This window comes from Nelusetta ayraudi, unplaced genomic scaffold (assembly GCF_046127955.1).
Source record: "Nelusetta ayraudi isolate G7.1 ecotype Tasmania unplaced genomic scaffold, CSIRO-AGI_Nayr_v1 ptg000042l, whole genome shotgun sequence".
Taxonomy (NCBI): Eukaryota; Metazoa; Chordata; class Actinopteri; order Tetraodontiformes; family Monacanthidae; genus Nelusetta; species Nelusetta ayraudi.
In genome coordinates, this window is record NW_027466092.1 from 19,055,206 (window position 1) to 19,075,174 (window position 19,969).

Genomic DNA, 19,969 nt, shown 5'->3' on the forward strand with positions numbered 1-19,969 from the left:
TGCATCCCACCGCGTGCGTGTTGTCGTGGAGCTTTGTGTGCCTCTGCGGTGTGAGTGAAAGGACGGCTCTGAACTCTGGCGGATGAGAAGCAAGTGTTTAATCTCGCGAGAGGAACGAGGGTATCCGAGACCAGCTGTGAAATGAGAACGGTGTGTTTTCGTGAAATGACTTTAAGGAGACTTTTGTTCATCACACTGTTTCCTGTCAAATACTGAAGTTTAAAGAACCTTACGTAAACGGCTTTGGCGGGAACTCTTTAACTCTTTCACTTTACTCTGTCACCCATTTGTGGAACTCAACATTAAAGTACTATAAAAGAAAAAAAACTGTGAGGATGTCGATTTTAAAAAATAAATGGAAATCGCTCCCTTCTTGTTTGTCATGGACCAAAAGTCAGAGCGTATGAATGTAGGTCTACGACCTTTGTACTGACCACTAGGTCCGTTCTAGTCTGGGACAATGTTGTTTGCTTGTGGGTGGCTTTATGGAGCACTTCGAGTTTTCATAGTTTATTGCCAATTTTCTCTGATTTCGGAGTATGTTTGGAGGGTCAAAATGAGGTGGAAAGACACATTAGAATGGTGTCACTTGTGCGTGAACCCCCTACGGAAATATTCACTAAAAAAAACTAAAATAAAAATAAGGGGATGTCGCACATTTGATCCACGATATTTATTTTTTTTAGGTAGATCTTGGGGGGGGGGGGGGGGTAGAGATGATGAGAGGGATAGAGATAGGAGTAGAGGAGGCAACTGGCAACAATATACTATTGTGTTAAAAGAGAACAAAAACAGATCGTACAATATTTTATCTTCACAGTCTTGGCTATGTTATACTAAATTTTCATGCCACCAATACCTGCAAACTGTGCCTTATCTGTTTAAAATAGAGACTCAGCCTTGGGAGATTGAAATGTAGGTGAGGATCACATGCACACGTGGTTATGGTCCCATGTCTCTACGACGTTCGTACTGGCCGCGAGAATTATTCTCGTTTGGGAAATGTTTATTTGCCTGTAGGTGGCACTATGGAGCACCTTGAGCTTTAACCTTTGCATCACTACAGATTTGTTGGCTACACATCTACAATTTTAATCTCCTCCTACAAAAAAGGTCGTGGTGACTGTGGAGGTGCTTGACTCCAGTGAACTCACTGCCATGTTCCAGAAACCAGTTCGAGATGATTCAAACTCTGAAGCACAGCGTTTGATCCCGCTACAAGTATCCATTAATTCCCTGTGGTCATAAAGTGATTGACATCGACAGCAGTAGTACTCAGGTGGGCTGTGGTGCCAAAGCAATGCTCATTGGTCCCAAAATGTGCCAAGAAATGATTTCCCATACGGGTTCAATCCCTGCTTTCATGTTTGTTGGTTTTAACCAAATTGTGAACCCCACAATCCAGATGTTGCAGAAGGAACAATGACTTATCAGACCAAACAACACTTTTCCCGTACCATTCCATAGGTCTTACATTTGGTGGGCCTGTGTGTAAACCTTTATAATGGGGTGTGCATCCGGCAGAGGCGGCAAAAGAATTCACATTCCGTACTTAAGTAAAACTACAAATACTTGTGTAAAAAAAAAACTTTGGTAAAAGTAAAAGTACTCATTCAACTCCTGCATGTTCTTGCATTAGCATCTGGATATATTTAAAAAGCTCTGTTACTCTCAATACTATTGTTTTTTTTATTTTAGTTTTTTTTCAACTGCAGCACAACCAAATTGTATGTATGTATGTATGTATGTATGTATGTATGAATGTATGACCAATGAGCCATTTTTGGATGATTTCACTTTTAAAAACAATAACAAAATGTTATTTTCTGCATTTTTATTTTTCTCGGTACTAAAAAATGTACTGAACAGTGACCCCAAAGTCGAGGTACACTGAAATAACCTCCCTCTAAAATATGATATAGTTTTATATTTAACTACATAACAGCATAATTGAATTAGCTCCACTTGAAGCAACAAAAACTATAATAAACAATAGGTGAATTACTTTTAGCAAAATATGTCTAATTTCAACACAGTAGAGTAGAAAGTACAAATATTTGTATACAAATGTAGGGAGTAAAAGTGAAAAGCTTACAGTACAGATACCTGAAAAATCCCTACGTTTGGCATCATAGCTGCATATTCAGTGATATTATTTAATCTGGGACAGAGTATCACATCACACTCCCTCTCTGTAGATTTCCTTGTTTACAAAAATTGGTCTGACTAGATGTCAGTGTTAGTGCATGACAATCTCTGCCCCCAATGCCCATCGCAACAGTTGCCCCACCACCTTTATAGGTAGCGAGAAGCAACCGCCCCTTTTCTGAAAGCGAAAAGTGGAACCAAATGTTGTGACAGAGATGACCCTCTGGATTGACAGCCGTGTACCAACTTAATGGAATGGTCAACACGCTAGTAGCATCATATACCCACAATGTCACTCAACATTCTCCTCGCTTGTCAGTGGGCGTTTTGTTGCTTTGCATACGAAAATGGGGCGGGAGCGGAGCGATGGAGATGAGAGACGTGAGGTGGTGAGAACTTTTGTTTAAAAACAGTTACACCTGTGACCAGTTTCTTCACTACACAACCAATTTCCCACTATTGTCTTACATGTTTACCAAAACACTTCCATTCTATTGAATCTGCACAAACAGCCACACTCCTAATTCTTCAAGCTATCAAACTGTTGTTCTTGTGTGTGCAGTTTGTGTCAGGCTGGAGAAGCAGAGGGAAGGAAGACCTTCCCAAACACGCAAGAAGCAACACTGTCCGCTGGAATCCAGAGCTGCTCTGTGTTCAGATGATGACTGGGTAAGAACGTCTATGCACACATTCAACATCCAACATATAAACTGTACGCACGAGGCAAAAGCAGATATGCTTTATGATCTTCTCAGAAGTCTAAGTGCCCGTCTGGCTGCAGACTTCAAGGTGCTCTCTGGCAACAGGAGGACAAGATGGACAAAAACCTGAGAGCAATGTGCAAAACAGCAATGGCTCATGAAAAGACATCATTAAAGTCCATGACACTAGTGACTGACATCTACAAGAAAAACCGACAGGTCCTGGTCAAGAGACACAGTAAGACTCTATGCAATACCCATCTGGAGAAAATGCACAGATTAAAGGTACAAGTGCTAATCAAAACTATTTGTTGAAATCAATAGTGTCAGAGCTGAATTTTGTCGAGCAAGCTCAGCGGTTATCCAGGAACCTCACCTCGCTACAGAAGTACTCATCCAGGATGTCACAGAAACTAGAAGCTGTGCACCACCAAGTCCTGCAACAGCTGGAAGAACTATACCGGACTGAGGTGAGACGTCACAACACAACTTCCTTGGGTCTTAAAAGAAAGAAAGTTATAAATGGCTCAATAATTACCATTCAAAAGTAAAGCATCTCATTCTGGCAAATATTGCATTTTTGTAATTCACTTCTCTAGAAAATAATTTAAGGCTACGAAAAGGCATCTTTGTGCACGGCTATCAAGGGGCTTATAGACCAATCCCGAGATATCTTTTTTGTCCTGCCCTTTGCTACAGGTGGACATTAGCATTAAGCTGCAAGCATGCACAGGGTCCTGTCAGTCAGCGTCACCTCTCAGCGTCAATCATGAAAGCTATCAGGACAGCATGGAACGCTTGGACAAGGCTTTCAGCAACAAGTTGGCAGCAGAGACACCTACCCAACAAGTCCCAAGGCTCAAACTGCTGCCAGCAGACCTTGGCCTGGTGCCGTCTGCAGAGTACAAGACCATCCCAATAGTCCAGAGAGAACTGCTGACCGAGTTTGAGGACATTGAATCAAACCAAATAATTCTGGAGGACTCTGTAGAGAGTGACATGCTTTGTTCTGAATGTTGAAATCTTGAAAAATAAACAAAGGTGATCATTTTATTGACGGCAAACTCGCATGTATACTTTTGCTGCTGCTTAGGTAACATGACTTTGGTTCATCCTGTATCTCATCTGTTACGGACTAGACAGGTCGAGGGATTGTAAACAAAGCTAGCCTGGAGTGTGCTAGAAGATGAACCCCCCCCCCCCCCAAGGAAGCAGGGGAACAGAAATGAAAAGGGACTGGTTCGCCAGGAGAGAAGCTGAGTGAAGGGGGTCAGCATACCGGTGTCGCAGTTGGTCGGCACGACTGCGAGTCGCTGCTCCCAGCGAGTGACGAGCTCCGTCTGGGGTTGAGGTTCAGGTTTTTTATTAAAAATGGATCCAGGACTGGTTTAACGGGAAAAGTCTGTGGTCGTGGCGTGGGTCGTAGCGTCTTGCTCGGCAGCGTTGTTTCACTACTCGCACCTGAGTCTGATTACATCCATTTATAAACCCTGGTGCGTACACCTCCATGACATACCACGCCCACAACTGAGCCACACCTCCTCATTCCCCCCCGGAAACCAGTCACAAAACAAAAATACAGAAAAGAAGGGAAGGAAAGAAAAAGGAACTACAACCCCCTATCATTCCTAACACATCTCATTCAAATCTCCTTACAACTTCTTTTCCAAATTTGTATTGCTTCTGACCAATTTATCATGATCACATGTAAAGTTTTTAAAGTGAGTTTTTCTGATTAAATCCATTTATCATTTACTCCTTGGTACAGTCAATTAGTCAGTTAGATCTATTGCCCTAAATAGTTCAGATGAAAATATTATTAGATTATTATTTCTTAATTTGCAATGTCTTACTTATGAAATTTAACTTGTTGAACATGTTGCCCATTACAATTTTTACATTATTTGCTTTAAGTTCAAATGTTGATGTTTTGAATCACCAAGCAGAACAGACAGAATATGATCCCCAAAGTGTTTATTGAGAGAATTCTTTTTTCAAGAAACCACACATCATGATCAGGACCTTAATATCCATACACAAGCCGTTTTTATTCATTCAAAAAAGTTCCTTTTACATGACTCTGTGTTTTATCCATCTGGTATCCTATATCTGATATGTCTCGGGATTCTGGTGCAATTAACTGGATTCGAAGAAAGGCCGGATCTTCATGCTGATGGCCTTGAGTGAGTACCAGCTTCCTTTCCAGTTCATCCACACCACACCATCATCTGTGCTGTGCTTAGCCATGTGCCTGGTGTACGGTCCCCCAATGTAGTATCGGCCATTGGGATTAGCTGAGTGGCAGCGGTTGTACCACCACCCACCTCCGTCCTCTCTGGCACATTGTTTGGAAGGATCTCCAGGATTCCTGGGTTGAATAAAAAAAAAAAAAAAATCTCAACATCAACACAGTCAGCAGCTTGCAGAGCTCTCCTGAGCATGACTTCACTGACTTCCCTGTCAGTACCTGCTCCCATGCTGTCTCTTTAAATCAAATTAACTACAAAATATGGTTTTCTAAGTGATTCAATGACCACATGTTTACAAGTGCAAGGGGAGGTTCCTCTTTTGTCTGCAAATAACCAATTTGATTGTTCAAATCGGTTCACCAATTGTCTAGGCTAAGGGTTAGTCCTTTCAATTCCCCCCTGATGGGCCTCAACAATGCCATCATTTTAACATACACATTGTATCATGATGAAACAGACTCCGGAGCAATCGAGGGGCTCGCACACCATGTTAAAACAGGTGGAGTCGCCCACTGCAGAAGGTGTTAAGTTCACTTACCAGTTGTCGTTGTCTCTGTCGTAGGTGCTGAACATCATGCCATTGTGGATGGTCATGGTGCGGTTCTCACCAAACAGTTCGGAGGAACCTTGAATTAAGCCATCCCCAGCAGTACCTGAGTAACCGTTCACTGACAGCACAAAGTTTGATCTCTCTGACTCAATGGTGAATTGACGATACTGGGCGTGAACCTGAGTGACATGAGGAACCAAATTAGGTTTATTTCCACAAGGGATGCTGCAAATTGGAAAAGCATAGACTCACTAGAATCATTTTGTTTGATTTGTCAGTCAGTTAACTAACCTTGGCACCTGTCCAGTCCTGCATCTCAATAAGAACCTCAGTGGGTCCCATCTTGGTCAGTTGACTGATGCGATCATTGCCCAGCCAGTATTCACCTGTCACAAGACCAACAATCATTAAGCATGAATGTGTTGGACCATCAAATAGTTTCCGTTTATCACACGGCATTCAAGCCATGTGCAACGCTTGTTATTCTATTTCATGAAGTCCTACCGGGGACTTCACAGTGACCCTTTCCAGCATCAAAGGCAATGTTCCCAAAGCCCCGGCGATAGTCATCCCAACGTCGGCCAAAGTCCACACTGCCGTCCAGTCTATTCTGGATGACGAGCCAGCCTGGGCAAAATACCAAACCCCTCAATTCTCCAGATATTGAAAGCAAAAAAACAAAACAAAACAATAATTGGCATTTTACGGATAGTATCGTCCTCACCTCCCCTCTGGGTTGTCTGGTCACAGAAGACCTTGTATGGAGATGTGAAGGCATCAGGCTGGATCATGTACAACTGGGAATCTTTTCCTCCTCGACGGTAAATGTCCTCACATTCCCTACCTGACCAGACAGGAAAAGAATCAATACAAAAGACAATAAAACAATAAAAAAGTCTAATGCAACAACTCAAGGAATTTCTCCAGCAGTGGAAGGGACCATGCTTTTACGAACAGGGTCAACACAGTGGACCTTACCGGACACCACAGGGATAGGACATTTGGTGGTGCATGGCTCCACGCAGTGCTCACGCTGGGCCTGGATTGCCTTTTCCAGCTTCTGGATCTTCAGCCTGATCTTGTCCAGAACCCCCTGCAGCCAAAGCGCAAGATACTCTGAACTTGGGGCTTCTGGATTGGAGAAACTTTTGAGACTCACTGCCAACAAAGTATCTTATTTTATATCCATTTATGTCCAAGAGGAAATCTAATGGGGTTTGTTGGAAAAGAACTGTTGGCTTCTTGAGGTTCTTTGGCTCATGTTTCAGTCAGCTGCATCTGAACGTTTAGGTGGAGGATCCTGCCTTGTGCCATGGTTACCTCTAGAACTCTAATGTTGGAAGGGAAGATAGTGTCCACGGTCTCCTTGATATAGGCGTGCTGCTCCTCTACTTGGTTTGTGTATTGGCCCGTCACCCTGTTGTTGCCTGATGAGAGAGAACAACGAATAACAAAGGTCTTACCTCCATAAATTGCATGAAACTGTAAGACAGTCAAATCCACATCCAGGAATGTTTTCCTTTAACAATTGAGGTTTTTCCCCAGACGGGTGTTACTAGAGAAGTTTTTAAAAGACGGGTGTAATAAAAGAAGTGTAACGGGTGTAACACAGTGTTATTATAATCAAATGGAGTCAGATTAAATTAATTATTGTGTACTTTACTTTGAAATCCTCATCTTAACACCGGAATGACGGAATACGTATTGGGGAGATATCATTATTTGTGTCTTCATATTTCCTCCCTTACAAAACATGTTATTTAATTTCAAGTAATTTTGCATGAAGAAGCATCACCAAAATGTGTTTTCTTCAAACATTCCTTTTTAGAAAATAAAGTAATTTAAAGTTGTGTGTGTGGTGAAAGTCAGGAGAGGTTTCTCACCATTGACAACTCTCTGTCTCTCCCTCAGATTGCTAGACATGCTGTTGACATAGTTGTAGATGTTGTTGCTGGACCTCGACAGGTCGTCCACCAGAGGCTTCATCACACTGATGGACTGAGACATGCAAAAATATCAATGTTCAAGTTCTATTTCTGAACACTCTTATGACGACAACTTAAGTTTTTATGTGTAACTGAGTAATCAGATTACCGTTCTGACATCCCTCTCTTGCTTCTCCAGGCCTGTCTTTAGCTCACAGCCATTGGGACATAAAACGCCCTGAAGGATGAGGGGTAAGCCTTGTTTAGTCAGTGAAAATTAATCTAACATGGACATGTTTTTTACAATATTTTTTTTAATCTTTTTCTTAGATAGATATATAGAAAGATAGATAGATAGTTAGATAGATAGTCAACACATACCATCTCCTCTGAAGCATGAGTACAGCCTCCAACATCAGGCTGTTCCTCCTTTTCACTCTGCTGTGGACGTGCCACCGTGGTTGTGCCCGGTCGGCCGCCATACCTGCACAGAAAGTTTATTATTACTATTATTATTATTATTATTATTATTATTATTATTATTATTATTATTATTATTATTATTATTACAAAGTTTCAACTTGAGTTTATGGCCAATAACCTACTCCAGTGACAACTAGCTGACAAAACTATTTTGTGTTGATTATTTGTTGCGTGACTCCACCTGTTGCTGCCCCCAATGGGTGGTGGGACGTAGCGGTTTGAGCTGTAACCATCTCTGTTCCTTAACAGTGGGCGGTGGCCTCGAGCATCTATGCTTGTCTGAAAGGAAATGAAAATAGAGAATAAGTACGAAGTGAAGCAAGGAAAAAGATCTAGTGTAAAAAACTACAGTGTTGAACATACTGTTTCATTTTTTCCTGTGGGGCTCCTTGTGTCCTGTAGAGGTGAACAGGGAATACATTGTTTTTAATTTAGCTGTTACTGCAGTTCAGAACAAACACCTGAAAAGTTAAAAGACATACAGCTGTCACAAATTTCATGTGATACATCAAAATTAATATTGTAACACAATCTAGTGGATTCAACAGTTTGATAAGTGTTTTAAAAGCTTTGTGATCACATAAAGGTTTCAGATAATAGTAAATAATATATATATTTCTTCCCTGTGTACACAGAAACTCAAAAAAGATAACAAAAAATGATTAAAAATGTATTTCGTATAAAATGCTATTTGAAACCATTAACAATGTTGCATTCATTCGTCGAATCTCATGAGGGTGAAACTCACAGTATCATAGTTGTCATAATCCAGATTGTCGCTGGCCCATGCAGCGTAGGCACATAGATACACCAACAAGAGGAGCCTCATCTTCCACAAGCAAACTGGTGTCTTCTGTCTTCACCCTGAGTTCTGTCTCTTGAAGCAGACGCCACACTTGCTTTTATCCTCAACCTCCAAATCCCACCCACACTCATTTCCCGGAACGGGTCAATACCTGCAGGGACAGTTTACCTGACCTTGATTGGCACTGTATGCTCATCTCGTAAAGAACAAAAGGTCAGCTTGATTCCAGAGTTTACAAATGAGTCATTTTAAACATGTGAGTCAATAGCTTGTTTTCAGGTAAACAGTGTCAAAACGACCTTTGTCCCTCTGGATTAAAGTTGAATCTTTTTAGTCATCATATGTAGAGAACAACTTGTCAGTATCAACAAGAAATTGTATTGTATTTTTCAACCAGCACTATTTGTTTTCCACAATATTGAACCATGTAAATGTGAGGGTGGAAACTGTGTCGGTTTGTGGAAGATCTCTTTCAACATATTAACTTAGATTAAAAACTGATTATAAGACACAGAGACACAGTGTAATGGTTCTACACAGAGGAAATGGCTCGGCACTCTGCAATACATAAAAATAAACTTTACACTGAGGTTAGTTTGTGAGTCACTTAAGTCCATGCGGTAAATGAGGGCAATAGAGGAAGTTTTGTTTGAGTCCATAAGGTTGAACAGAGTTCCATTTTTTTTTTTTTTTATCTTGAAGCAACACTAAAAACATGTCTTGTGTAATTTGCCTATTTAAATAAAAAAAGAGGAAGTGATGACAGACAAATCATCATGGTCATGGTCCTCTACACATACATACAACGTACATTATAAAACACATTGATCATAGCTAAAGACACTTCTATACTGTTATACATGATGAACATCAGAAATCAATTCAAGAATACACTCACAATGTGTTAAAATATGAAAATTATAGTCGTGAGTTTCAATACTACTCTCTACCTCTTTCCTCTTGGGACCCCATCTGTTACTTTGGAGGGTTTACTTCCTCTCAGGGTTTCCTTCCTTCTCAGCGCTACTTCAGTCACTTTGGTTGTTTCAGCTTTGTCTCTGCCAATCCGGCAACATTTCTGCCTAAAGAAACTGGTAAGAAAAAAACTTTTGGGTAAAAATTTACCTTTTTACTGTTTCCGGTGCAGTCGTAGTGTTAGCTTTACATTTTGGATGTACAACTTTCTTCTTGCTGGAACTCAGGTTATAGTTGCAGAGTTAAAGGAGTGTCAATCGCTGTATGCTGTTCAAAACGTTCACCAAAAAAATACAGTGTTCATAGTTTTTCTTCCTGGTTGTTTAATCATGTTTTTGTTTTTTTTAGCTTCTCTGTTGAGACTTGCTACAAATAGCCAATAAATGTGATCTCAAAATACTTCTGTCCATAAAAACACATGAGCAGTGTTCTAACGGTTGTGTTAAAAGTGTTAACCCTTTTAAAATAGAGATTGAAAACAAAACTGAACAAACTGGCTCTTTTACGTGAACAATGAGACAACCCTTCAAAAGTCTGTCAGTCAAGATATCAAGCTGAATGTACCAGGAGAAGTAGTCTAAGTGTAGAGGAAGAGCTGCTGCGGATGTTGAGAGGAACGCCTAGATGTAATCATTACTTCATTCTTAATTTCATTAAATTAAAACAATCATATTTCTACCTGCTACATAGTTTTCTACAAGCAAGTCAGTGCGTTCACCTGTGTATTAAAGATGTATTGAATAATTTAAGTATTATTTCAACAAACAAAACTCACGCCAAAAAAAGCACTAAAGGTGGCTGACAGCGCTAGCAGTGAAATTAAGAGCAATTTGAGCTTCAAAAAAGCTGTCTTTTCCTGATGAGCTGAGCAAAAAAAAATAAAAAAAATCTCAATCACAAAAAAGAACCAATCTCCGATCACTTTTCTCAATCTAATCTTGAATCGTACATACACCTCTTCAGTCCAATTAAATATCCGTACTCTCCTCCAGTTCATTTTATTTTCAAAGCAGGAGGATGGCAGAGCTCACCAGACCTTACTGCACTCTTGTCATCCTTCTGACATCCGCCTGCTGGTGTCAGAGGTCAGACCCTGGTGGTGGCAGGCCGTCCTGTGATCACTGTGACTGGCAGCTCTTTTGTAACTGCTCCTCCAGTGGATACAGCCGCGTTCCCAAAGTAACAGACCTTGCCCTGCGTCTTGACCTGGCCTTTAACAACATTTCTGAGGTAACGGATGACGACTTGATGGGACACAAAGAACTGAGAGCTCTGAGTCTGCAAAGTAAGACCGAGCTCAGACGAAACTTTACTAAGTTTAGCTCAACAACATGACGGATCTGTGAAGACCAATCAAAACCTCCTCCTCAGGCAACAGGCTGGCCGTGATACATCCTGCAGCATTCAGCTCCCTGTTGAGCCTCGAGGAGCTGAACCTTTCCAACAACCAGCTGACTGCCCTCCATCACAGCTGGTTCCAGAAGCTTGAAGCTCTGCAGCGCCTCAACCTGCTCAACAACCCGTACAGGTAGCTACTCCAGTATATACATGTCATGCGGAGAGCTGTACAGGAATTTAAATAATTCCACCTTTTCCTTCCCCTCCTCATTAGCTGTCTGGGCTCACCACCTCCATTTCAGGAACTCCTCAGACTGAGGAGGCTGGAGTTTGGAGGTTCAGCTTTGGAGGAGTTGAGGAATGGAGATCTTTCTGGAGTAACTCAGTTGGAGGAGCTCACTGTGCACGCCAACAACCTGAGGAGGTTTGCTATCTCTAAAACAACAAACAAGTCTTTGTTTGGGATCTTAGGTCTTTGTTGTAATTTTTTGCCTCAATGTCTGATTAAGAAACTACCATCCCATCACGCAAATGATAAAGTAAAGGGGAATGCAAACATATTTTTGTTTGCTCAAGTGTAATTTCTTTTTGAAAAATAATTGATGTGCTTGCAAAATATATTTTTACGTGCTCAAAATTTCTATTTGTTCGCTCACAATGGTGGTACAAATATAATTACATAGAATGGGCGATGAAAGTGTGTGACATGGCTAAATACTGTATGACTTGTGAGCAACCATTCTCAGCACCGGGTCTGTAGCTTAACGTTTTCACATACAGCTAAGGCTGATTGTTTTGTTTTGTTTTTTTTAGTCAAATTGTAGCAAACGATGAATTGGAAACCAATGAAATACAAAAAAATGCACTCAAATATTGGTGCGTATGTTTCCAGGTTGTTTTCTTAGAGGTTTATCTGCATTTCTTCTTTTACATTTGATGAGGCTCAAGCATCAGCATATTTTGATGTTTTTCTCTAATGTATCTGCATGCAGGTATGAGTCTGGAACACTGGCAGACATCTGGCCATTGGGTCGCGTCACCTTGAGCCTCCATGGCCCATTTCTGACAAACAAAACCTTTGTCTCAGACATGCTTGTTGATGTGGTCTACCCTGAGACACCCATTATTTTGCACGACCTCCATCTGATCGGGAATCATTCCATCCAGCACTTAAGAGCAGCGGCTGGGAGACGACCCAGGTCTGGTAAAAGAAGATTGAATGAATGAACCTATATTGTTTTTCTGTTTGCTGAAGAACAGATGGCACGCACATTTTGACTAAACTAAGGAAGAGAAAATATCTATGTTGTAATAGAATAAAATCTCTCATAGTAAAGTGGCCAAGGTTGGCCGAGGTTTCCAAAATATCCAAGTGGGCCTTGGTGAAATTCACTTTTGGACAATTTGAAGGATGTTTTGAAGGGGGGGGGGACTGATCTTCAAGAATCCTAACCAAAACCCTTTCTTTGAATTGTAATACCCTCAGGTCTGTGCACTTTCGCAACATCTCTGTATCAGATGAAGCCATGGTTGACTTCCTAGAGGTTTCTGACGGCATACCACTTACTTCAATATCATTTCATGATGTGACTCTGACCGGAGAAGGCAGGTAGGAATCAGCAGCAGTTCGGTCTCTCTAGGTCACTGTTTGGATTCCAGGCACACGTTTACTCACCAAATGGATACCGACATGAATAATTTGATGGTTTGCTGTTTGTGGCTTGACAGGTGGGAGCAAGCGAGCAAGACCGATCACAGAAGCGTTGATGAGTTCACAGTGCGAAACGTTGTGATTTTGGATGTATTCAAGTTTGTCTCCTTTCTGAACCTACAATTCCTCATGCAGTATCCCAGGAAGGTGTCTGTCATTAATGCCAATGTAAGGAACTGGTCAACACAACAGGACTAAACAAAATGACTGTGACGCTGTTGATCTTGACTGACCACATGGAGAAACCCTCCTGACAATCTTGCAGCTGTTTGTGATGCCATGCCGCACGAGCCACCTTCTGAAGAACATCCAGTACTTCGACGTGTCAGACAACCTGCTGACTGACATGACTCTTTCTGAGATGTTGTGCAATGGAGCCGGCGTGCTGAAGGACCTGCGAGTCTTAAACATCAGCGGAAATGCTTTGAAGGTGCTTTCTCAGACATGCAAGATAAATGAAAGTATCACCTGTGTCTTTGAGGCTGTGTCTAAAGTGGAGTACCAGAGTCCTGACAATCCAATATACTGCCAGTGTTTGAGAGGAATATCCTGTTTGCATTGCCCCTCTCTCCTCTAGTCTGTGAACACCGTGAGCCACCTAGTGGTGAAGCTGTCCAAACTGACCCATCTCGACATTAGCAGAAATGGATACAGTGAAATGCCCCAGAGCTGCTCCTGGCCTTCTACTCTTCACTTCCTGAACATCTCCGGAGCCAAACTTCTAACCGTTACAACTTGTCTACCTTCATCTCTACAGGTACTGCCAGTGGACCAAAGCAGTGGCCCAGGTCGTCACATACTGATTCCATTTTATGCTTTTTTGTCCAGGTTTTGGATCTAAGCCACAACAATCTAAAGGAGTTCCTTTTGGTCCTGCCTTCCCTGAGAGAGCTCAATCTCTCTGGAAACAAGCTTCTGAGGCTGCCCGCTGGTTGGTTGTTCCCTAACTTGGAAACCCTGTCGATACAGGTCAGAACTGATCACAACATGCCTCTGTCTTAAAGACTCGTGTTGAATCTCATTGTGGCCTCTTCTTGTTCTCCTACAGTCCAACACGTTGAGCATGTTTGTCCCCTCGGACCTGAACTCGTACAGACGGCTGCAGAAACTCCAGGCTGGCCGGAACAAATTTGTCTGCTCCTGCACTTTCGTCCACTTCTTTCAGTTTGGCATGAGACGCGGCAGCAACATTGTCTTAACAGACCCAGGGAAGAACTACATCTGTGACTCTCCGCTTCACCTGCAGGGAATGCTGGTGGCCGAGGTTCAACTCTCGGTTATCGACTGCCACCACGTTATGTTCGTGTCGGTCAGCTGTGGCGTGCTGCTGCTCAGCGCCATTCTGCTGTGTGTCTTGCTGTGGCGCACTCATGCGTTCTGGTATCTAAAGATGACTTGGGCATGGCTCAAGGCCAAACGAAGCTCCCGCAGAAGGCGGCGACACAGAGCTGCTGATGACTCTGAACCACTGATTTCTTTTGACGCCTTTGTGTCATACAGTGAGAGAGACGCCAGTTGGGTAGAAAACTTCTTGGTGCCGGAACTGGAAGGGCCGAGGTAATGTCTGAATTCTAGCCCATGATTTCAGTTTATTTTGATTTCAGCTATACCTGCCAACTGCCAAATCTTTGTCATTTTTGGCCAGTGATGAAAGACTTAAGCTGTGTCACCCACTCCTACTAACTCTCATATAGGGAGTTGATAGTGAGTCCTCCGTAGGAGTTTTACATAGCTAATTGTAAAGTGCACTTGTTAGCCAAATTAAAACACCACTCATTACGTCATCACGGTTGCATTATTGATAAATCCCGTCCGCAGGTGTTAATAAATTGATTAATAATTAAATAATTAAATAAATTTACTCCAACACATGTATTTTAATGACAAGAACATATTATATTAAACGTCTTCCGACATAAGAAAAAAAAATAATGCTACACTACACAACAGTACAAAATGGTGTAGTCCCGATGTAGTGACCATGTATGGAGTAGGATACGATTAAACACAGCCTTGGAGTTTATTACCAGTTTGACGAAGATTGAAGCATTTTTAAAGAGCCCAGAGTTGTGATGGGGTAGAGTGGTTCAAACCAACAAAGCCATGAAATAAATTGAAGCTCTGGATGGTTTCCCCACAGAGACATCAACCAAGACTCTCAGAGCCCCAGAAGATCTCGGCCTCTAAATCTGTGCCTTCACAAGAGGGACTTCCTTCCTGGACACTGGATTGTGGACAACATTATGAGTGCCATGGAGCGCAGCCGGCAAACCATCTTTGTCCTGTCAGAGAATTTTGTCCATTCTGACTGGTGCCGCTATGAGCTGGACTTCTCCCATTTCTGGATCTTTGAAGGTAACGCCGGCGGCGAACTCGCTATCCTGATCTTGCTGGAACCGCTGTCCAAGGACGACATCCCCAAACGCTTCTGCAAGCTACGCAAACTCATGAGCTCCACCACCTACCTGGAGTGGCCACAGGAGGAGGACAAGGTGGAGGAGTTCTGGCAAAGACTTCATAACGCTTTGCAAAGTGGAGAGGACGATTGAAGAGAGGGGAGACAATGCAGACCCGGTCCAAGAGAAGCTAATGAGTTTCTTAAATCTCATTGTTTTGCCAATATTGTTTTATTTTATTTTTTTAAAGTAGTTGGCAGTAGAACTGCCCAATTATGGCTGTGCTTTGCTCTAAAGTAGCCTCCTATACCCCACTGAGTCATTTAGTAAAGGATAAAGACATGCCAAAACTTTAGCACACCAGCTGAGTCACAGGTTAAACTAAGACAGTTTTTCACAAATTCCTTTATTTTAACTGGTACTAATCAGAATCAGAATCAGAATCAGAAATACTTTATTTATTATGAGGGAAATTCTTTTCGTAACAGGGTTCCAGTCAAATTGAGAAATGTACATAAAATATAGAAAGAAGCATGCAATTAACTAAGTAAAAAATAATAAAAACAATAGAAAATTAAGTAGCTGGCAGAAAAAATTGGCATAGTGCCAAGTGCAAATTTAACAGTTAAAATAAAATAAAATAATATAAAAATAAAGAGCATATAACTATAAGATACTGTAAATTTTTTTGGATGTGAGCATGTGGATGTATATGGCAGACAGTGATTTTACAATGAGGAAATATACAGTTTAATTGCCACAGGAAGAAAAGATCTTCTGTGGCGCTCAGTCTTTGAGGTGGGAAGTCTAAGTCTCCTGGTCCCTGTGCTTCTCTGTTGGACCAGGAACTGATGGAGGGGGTGGGTGGTATTTTCCAGAATACTTCGCAGTTTCTGAAACATACGCCTCTCCATCACTGACTCCAAGGAGTCCAGCTTCACTCCAATGACGTCACCAGCTTTGCGGATGAGTTTGTTGAGTCTGTTTGAGTCTGCGACCTTCAATCTGCTGCCCCAGCACACCAAAGCAAACAAGATAGCACTTGAGACCACAGACTCATAAAACATTCTCAACATAGTCCGGCAGATGTTAAATGACCTGAGCCTCCTCAGGAAGTAGAGGCGGCTCTGGCCTTTTTTTTTAATAAAGCTTTGGTTTCATTGTCAAGTTTTGCATGATTCTGTAATCAGCACAAAACATCTTCACAGTGAGATAAATCTTATAATAGTAGCATAAAATATATTTTTTTAAAAATGAACAATTCATTGAAAAGAGTAAATAAAAAAGGATAAGTTCACAAATATATCTTATCATGAGGATCATATTTCCAGTTTTCACTAAACCTGCTTTGTAAACTTTGACCCCCAGCAAACCTTTTCATGCCTGAATGACAGAACAGTCTTAAATGGGTGCAGGTAATTTGATGAAAAACGAAATGCGATCAGAAATGGTTCGAAAGAATAGAGTGTAAAAAAGAAGAGATAAATCTAAAGCCTGTCATGAAGTCGGCAGCTAATTGGCAATGCTCGGAAACCGTTCTTGGCAAACCACTGCGCTCTAGCAATCACGTCACTGGCGAAGTCTCCGTTGGGCGTCACAGAGTCCACATCCTCGTACGCCAAAGGAATGACCCGCTCCTCACCTGAGATGTAACAGGCCAACGCACCTTGAAAACACAGAGAATGACTGCATGTTAACATCTACAGCCGGTACATGAGAAGTGTGTATGATCTTGTGTTTACTTAAAAAAATGTGTGGGCAATTTTTTGTTTTTGTGGCAACTGGCATGTCTGTGTCTCCCCTGACACCCATCCTGGGTCAACTCAATCACATCATCAACATGGTAATATAAAGGTGCTGAGCAACCAAGTGCAAGGCTGACAAACACCTCCAGGTGGATCCACAAACGGCACAGTTCTAGTGTAAAGGTTTGTTATTTTTAGTTGAGCTGGAGATGACCTTGTTTCACAGGGGCGACGGCTCGTAGCGAGTTGGCTTAGTGGTATCCCCATTTTGGTCATTATTCCTCGGGTCTCCATTTATTTTTTGTGAGCTTTGTGTCTTCATTTTATTTTGTCTAGTCAACATTCAACCAAAGGACAGGTTCCAGAAGAGGCCATAGCCAAAACTTAAAGCAAAAGCCAGACATCTCACGACTGAAATGTTTATTGCAAACTGAATTTCAAACATGTTACGTGTTTGAAATTCAGGCTGCAGGGCACTAGGGCAATACACATTAACAGACAGAGGGGGAGTTGAGGGTTTGGGTGGTTTAAATAGGCCGCCAAATTAAGAGGATGAATTTGATGGGTGGTGGTGTAGATGGAGCATGTATATCAGCCCAGCTCGAGTTGGCTAGAATCCAATCCAATTTAACTTATCAAACTTCAAACATATAAGACTCTTCCTGACTATGGAATCAGCGAAGACCTATATGCATGCAATGATATTTACTCATATTTTTTACAGTTACACAACATGGTCACGTACATCTGAGAGTACTTTAAAACCAATCAAGTCCCTCTTCAAGAGAACACTTAAAAGTTTAGACAAAAAAATATATATATATATTACCGCTATTATAAATGACTAATAAGTACAAAATCTTGGACACAGTGATCATCACCATGAGGTCTGAAAGCACCAGCAATAGAGGTCACGTTTATGCTGAACGAGGAATTTGAAAAGACGACAGCAGGCGACCGAAAAGCAAAGACTGTCTTTTTGGACGTCTGTCTCATCTATAAGGTTCTGAATGGTTTAGCCCCACCCCCACTACAGGACTTCATAAAGAAAAAGTCATCGACAGTAAACACCAAAGTCCTGAGGAGAGGAGAGTGTCGTGTACAACGTCACAGTACTAAATTTGGCCAAATGGTGGTGTCCATCAGAGGAACACAGTGCTGGAACTCACTGCCAGCTCTTGTCAGAAGCTGTCACAACTACACCACCTATAAAAAGACACTTAAGCAGTGGTTAATAATAAATCAGACCTGCTCTCATGAGCAATCTTCTTATCTTTTCTATATGAACTGGAACTAATCTTGTTTTTAAGATCTTTGCATGTTTTATATATTTGTTATAGTGTATTGTGCATATATAGTGTATTGTTTCTATGTTTTTAAACATCTGCCTTAGGACAATGGGATCAAAATTTGCAGTTGAGCTAACTCCGGCATATTTACATTGATGCTTTTGCTGACATGTCAATTAATGCGCATTGTCCTAATCAAATCAATCAATCAATAAATAAATAAAATGAATAACAATAGTTGAACTAGCTCATGGGCTTGTAACTCATTTATTTGAGAAAACTAATTCATCTGTTTGAATGGAAACAAATACTGCAAGGAAAGGATCAACACATAGAGATAACTGATGGAGTTTAGATGTCCAGTAGGGCCATGTGAATAGAGCTGCTGGTGGTGGTGGGGGGGGGGGGGGGGGGGGGGTGATGAAGGGGAGTAATGACGCTCCATGTGAGCTGCATAGTGATACAGTCTTACCCTTCAGCTGCTGCTCTTTTGTCCACTGAGGGTGGGTTCGCTGCATGGTCTTGATGAGCTGAACCAGGAAGGTGGTGCCCTGGTCCAAGTGCTCCTCGCTGAAGGCGCCTCCTTTAACAGCATGATAAGCCTTATTGATCTGCACCGGGACAGAAAAAAAATACACACACACAATCAACAACATGGTGTGTACAACTTCAATACAGTGCAGTAACTTGACGATGCTCGCGTCCTCCAACAACCGCACACACACAGACCTGCATGAGGCCATAGCAGTTGGAGTCAGTCTGTCCATAGCCATTGCTATGTATATTGGTTCCAGCTCTAGACTGTCTGGAGATGATGCCAGCGATAAGGGCCGGGGGGATTTTGAGACTGCGGAGGGGACAGTGTCTATCAGGATGCATCACTACAAACATATCAGCAACACAACTTCCGGGCAAAGACAACCACATGGCACAGAGAAGGAGTAGGAGGAGATAATGCTCTGACATACTTATTTCCAACTTTCCAGATACTTTCTTTGTACTTTAACATTTCCTTGTGGTCGCTTTCAGCCAGCTCAAAAGATGCCTCGCCTGTAATGAGTCGTCTTCAATTGGTAAAATACATAACACATCCTGGCAACAAATGGCATCACGTGTGAGCGTGGCGGAGCTCTGCTTATAAGCTTGTTTATCTTGGCAGTTGATTCAGAGGCTCCACTTGTGTCCACTTGGTCAATATTGCCATACAAAGACGTATCATCATCATGTATCTGACTTTTATCTGGAAGAAACACTGAAATAAGAACGTCATCAGACTTTATCCACTCGACAATGGCTGAAAGATGAAAGATGGAGACAGACCTTTGAAACATTGTAGGGGTGAACGCAACTTCTCTATCGCTGGCAATGGAAGGAAAAGGATGACGCCGATCAGTACGACAACAACCAGCAGAAAGAAAAGCATCAGGAGATGACGAGGTTCAGTCTGCTGATGATCGAGCTCCTCTGCAGACAGCCAGAAGACAGGGGACGACTGATGACGACTCAAAACAAAAACTCTCCAACTGTCGCTGTTCAACAGTGAGCAAATCAGTTTATATTTGTAAAAATACAAACAAAAAAGCGAGCAAAAAAACAAAAAACAACACAGAAACCAGAAGAGGAAGTGAGACTACTCTTCACAGACCAGTGAGGA

At 41.8% G+C, this 19,969-nt stretch overlaps 4 protein-coding genes across 7 annotated transcripts; 2 read left to right on the plus strand and 2 right to left on the minus strand.

Annotated features, from left to right (window-relative positions):
- The first annotated feature begins 2,657 nt into the window (after window positions 1–2,657).
- On the plus strand, window positions 2,658–3,902 carry LOC142894117 (fibrinogen alpha chain). The gene is made up of 4 exons (XM_076035270.1): window positions 2,658–2,817; window positions 2,904–3,087; window positions 3,174–3,319; window positions 3,549–3,902. The coding sequence occupies exons 2-4, from the start codon at window positions 2,964–2,966 to the stop codon at window positions 3,867–3,869; spliced, it is 591 nt and encodes a 196-aa protein (XP_075891385.1). The 5' UTR covers window positions 2,658–2,817; window positions 2,904–2,963; the 3' UTR covers window positions 3,870–3,902.
- Window positions 3,903–4,872: 970 nt separating this feature from the next.
- Window positions 4,873–8,960, minus strand: fgb (fibrinogen beta chain). Its single transcript, XM_076035266.1, has 13 exons — window positions 8,805–8,960; window positions 8,420–8,452; window positions 8,238–8,335; window positions 7,955–8,057; window positions 7,743–7,811; window positions 7,532–7,646; window positions 6,969–7,075; window positions 6,627–6,741; window positions 6,373–6,492; window positions 6,153–6,275; window positions 5,940–6,034; window positions 5,637–5,827; window positions 4,873–5,217 (listed from the first exon to the last, which is right to left on the minus strand). The coding sequence occupies exons 1-13, from the start codon at window positions 8,883–8,885 to the stop codon at window positions 4,986–4,988; spliced, it is 1,482 nt and encodes a 493-aa protein (XP_075891381.1). The 5' UTR covers window positions 8,886–8,960; the 3' UTR covers window positions 4,873–4,985.
- Window positions 8,961–9,752: 792 nt separating this feature from the next.
- On the plus strand, window positions 9,753–16,525 carry tlr2 (toll-like receptor 2). 3 transcript variants are annotated; one of them, XM_076035257.1, is made up of 12 exons: window positions 9,753–9,955; window positions 10,920–11,121; window positions 11,208–11,364; window positions 11,449–11,598; window positions 12,167–12,373; window positions 12,661–12,783; window positions 12,903–13,053; window positions 13,151–13,315; window positions 13,463–13,642; window positions 13,714–13,854; window positions 13,934–14,442; window positions 15,026–16,525. In XM_076035257.1, the coding sequence occupies exons 1-12, from the start codon at window positions 9,773–9,775 to the stop codon at window positions 15,432–15,434; spliced, it is 2,577 nt and encodes an 858-aa protein (XP_075891372.1). In that variant the 5' UTR covers window positions 9,753–9,772; the 3' UTR covers window positions 15,435–16,525. The 3 variants fall into 3 exon arrangements, with proteins under 3 accessions (XP_075891372.1, XP_075891373.1, XP_075891374.1); XM_076035258.1 differs by having other exon boundaries at window positions 9,821–9,955; window positions 10,829–11,121; XM_076035259.1 differs by having other exon boundaries at window positions 9,871–9,955; window positions 10,994–11,121.
- Window positions 16,526–19,433, minus strand: LOC142894118 (lysozyme g-like). Of its 2 annotated transcripts, XM_076035272.1 has the most exons (4): window positions 19,284–19,433; window positions 19,045–19,162; window positions 18,788–18,926; window positions 16,528–16,947 (listed from the first exon to the last, which is right to left on the minus strand). In XM_076035272.1, exons 1-4 carry the CDS (start codon window positions 19,322–19,324, stop codon window positions 16,769–16,771), a joined length of 477 nt encoding a protein of 158 aa, XP_075891387.1. In that variant the 5' UTR covers window positions 19,325–19,433; the 3' UTR covers window positions 16,528–16,768. The 2 variants fall into 2 exon arrangements, with proteins under 2 accessions (XP_075891386.1, XP_075891387.1); XM_076035271.1 differs by lacking the exon at window positions 19,284–19,433 and having other exon boundaries at window positions 16,526–16,947; window positions 19,045–19,273.
- Window positions 19,434–19,969: the final 536 nt, after the last annotated feature.

Excerpts from the sequence above, each read along its gene's own strand:
- LOC142894117 (XM_076035270.1), top strand. The coding sequence starts at position 2,964 with ATGGACAAAAACCTGAGAGCAATGTGCAAAACAGCAATGGCTCATGAA. Across the intron at positions 3,088-3,173 it reads GGTCCTGGTCAAGAGACACA|TGTCAGAGCTGAATTTTGTC; the intron begins GTAAGACTCTAT and ends TGAAATCAATAG. Across the intron at positions 3,320-3,548 it reads AAGAACTATACCGGACTGAG|GTGGACATTAGCATTAAGCT; the intron begins GTGAGACGTCAC and ends CCTTTGCTACAG.
- fgb (XM_076035266.1), bottom strand. The coding sequence starts at position 8,885 with ATGAGGCTCCTCTTGTTGGTGTATCTATGTGCCTACGCTGCATGGGCC. Across the intron at positions 8,453-8,804 it reads ATTATGACAACTATGATACT|GACACAAGGAGCCCCACAGG; the intron begins GTGAGTTTCACC and ends TCACCTCTACAG. Across the intron at positions 8,336-8,419 it reads CCACAGGAAAAAATGAAACA|ACAAGCATAGATGCTCGAGG; the intron begins GTATGTTCAACA and ends ATTTCCTTTCAG.
- tlr2 (XM_076035257.1), top strand. The coding sequence starts at position 9,773 with ATGAAAATTATAGTCGTGAGTTTCAATACTACTCTCTACCTCTTTCCT. Across the intron at positions 13,855-13,933 it reads TGGAAACCCTGTCGATACAG|TCCAACACGTTGAGCATGTT; the intron begins GTCAGAACTGAT and ends GTTCTCCTACAG. Across the intron at positions 14,443-15,025 it reads CCGGAACTGGAAGGGCCGAG|AGACATCAACCAAGACTCTC; the intron begins GTAATGTCTGAA and ends GTTTCCCCACAG.
- LOC142894118 (XM_076035271.1), bottom strand. The coding sequence starts at position 19,242 with ATGTGGTTGTCTTTGCCCGGAAGTTGTGTTGCTGATATGTTTGTAGTG. Across the intron at positions 18,927-19,044 it reads ACTGCTATGGCCTCATGCAG|ATCAATAAGGCTTATCATGC; the intron begins GTCTGTGTGTGT and ends GTCCCGGTGCAG. Across the intron at positions 16,948-18,787 it reads AAAAGAGCAGCAGCTGAAGG|GTGCGTTGGCCTGTTACATC; the intron begins GTAAGACTGTAT and ends TGTGTTTTCAAG.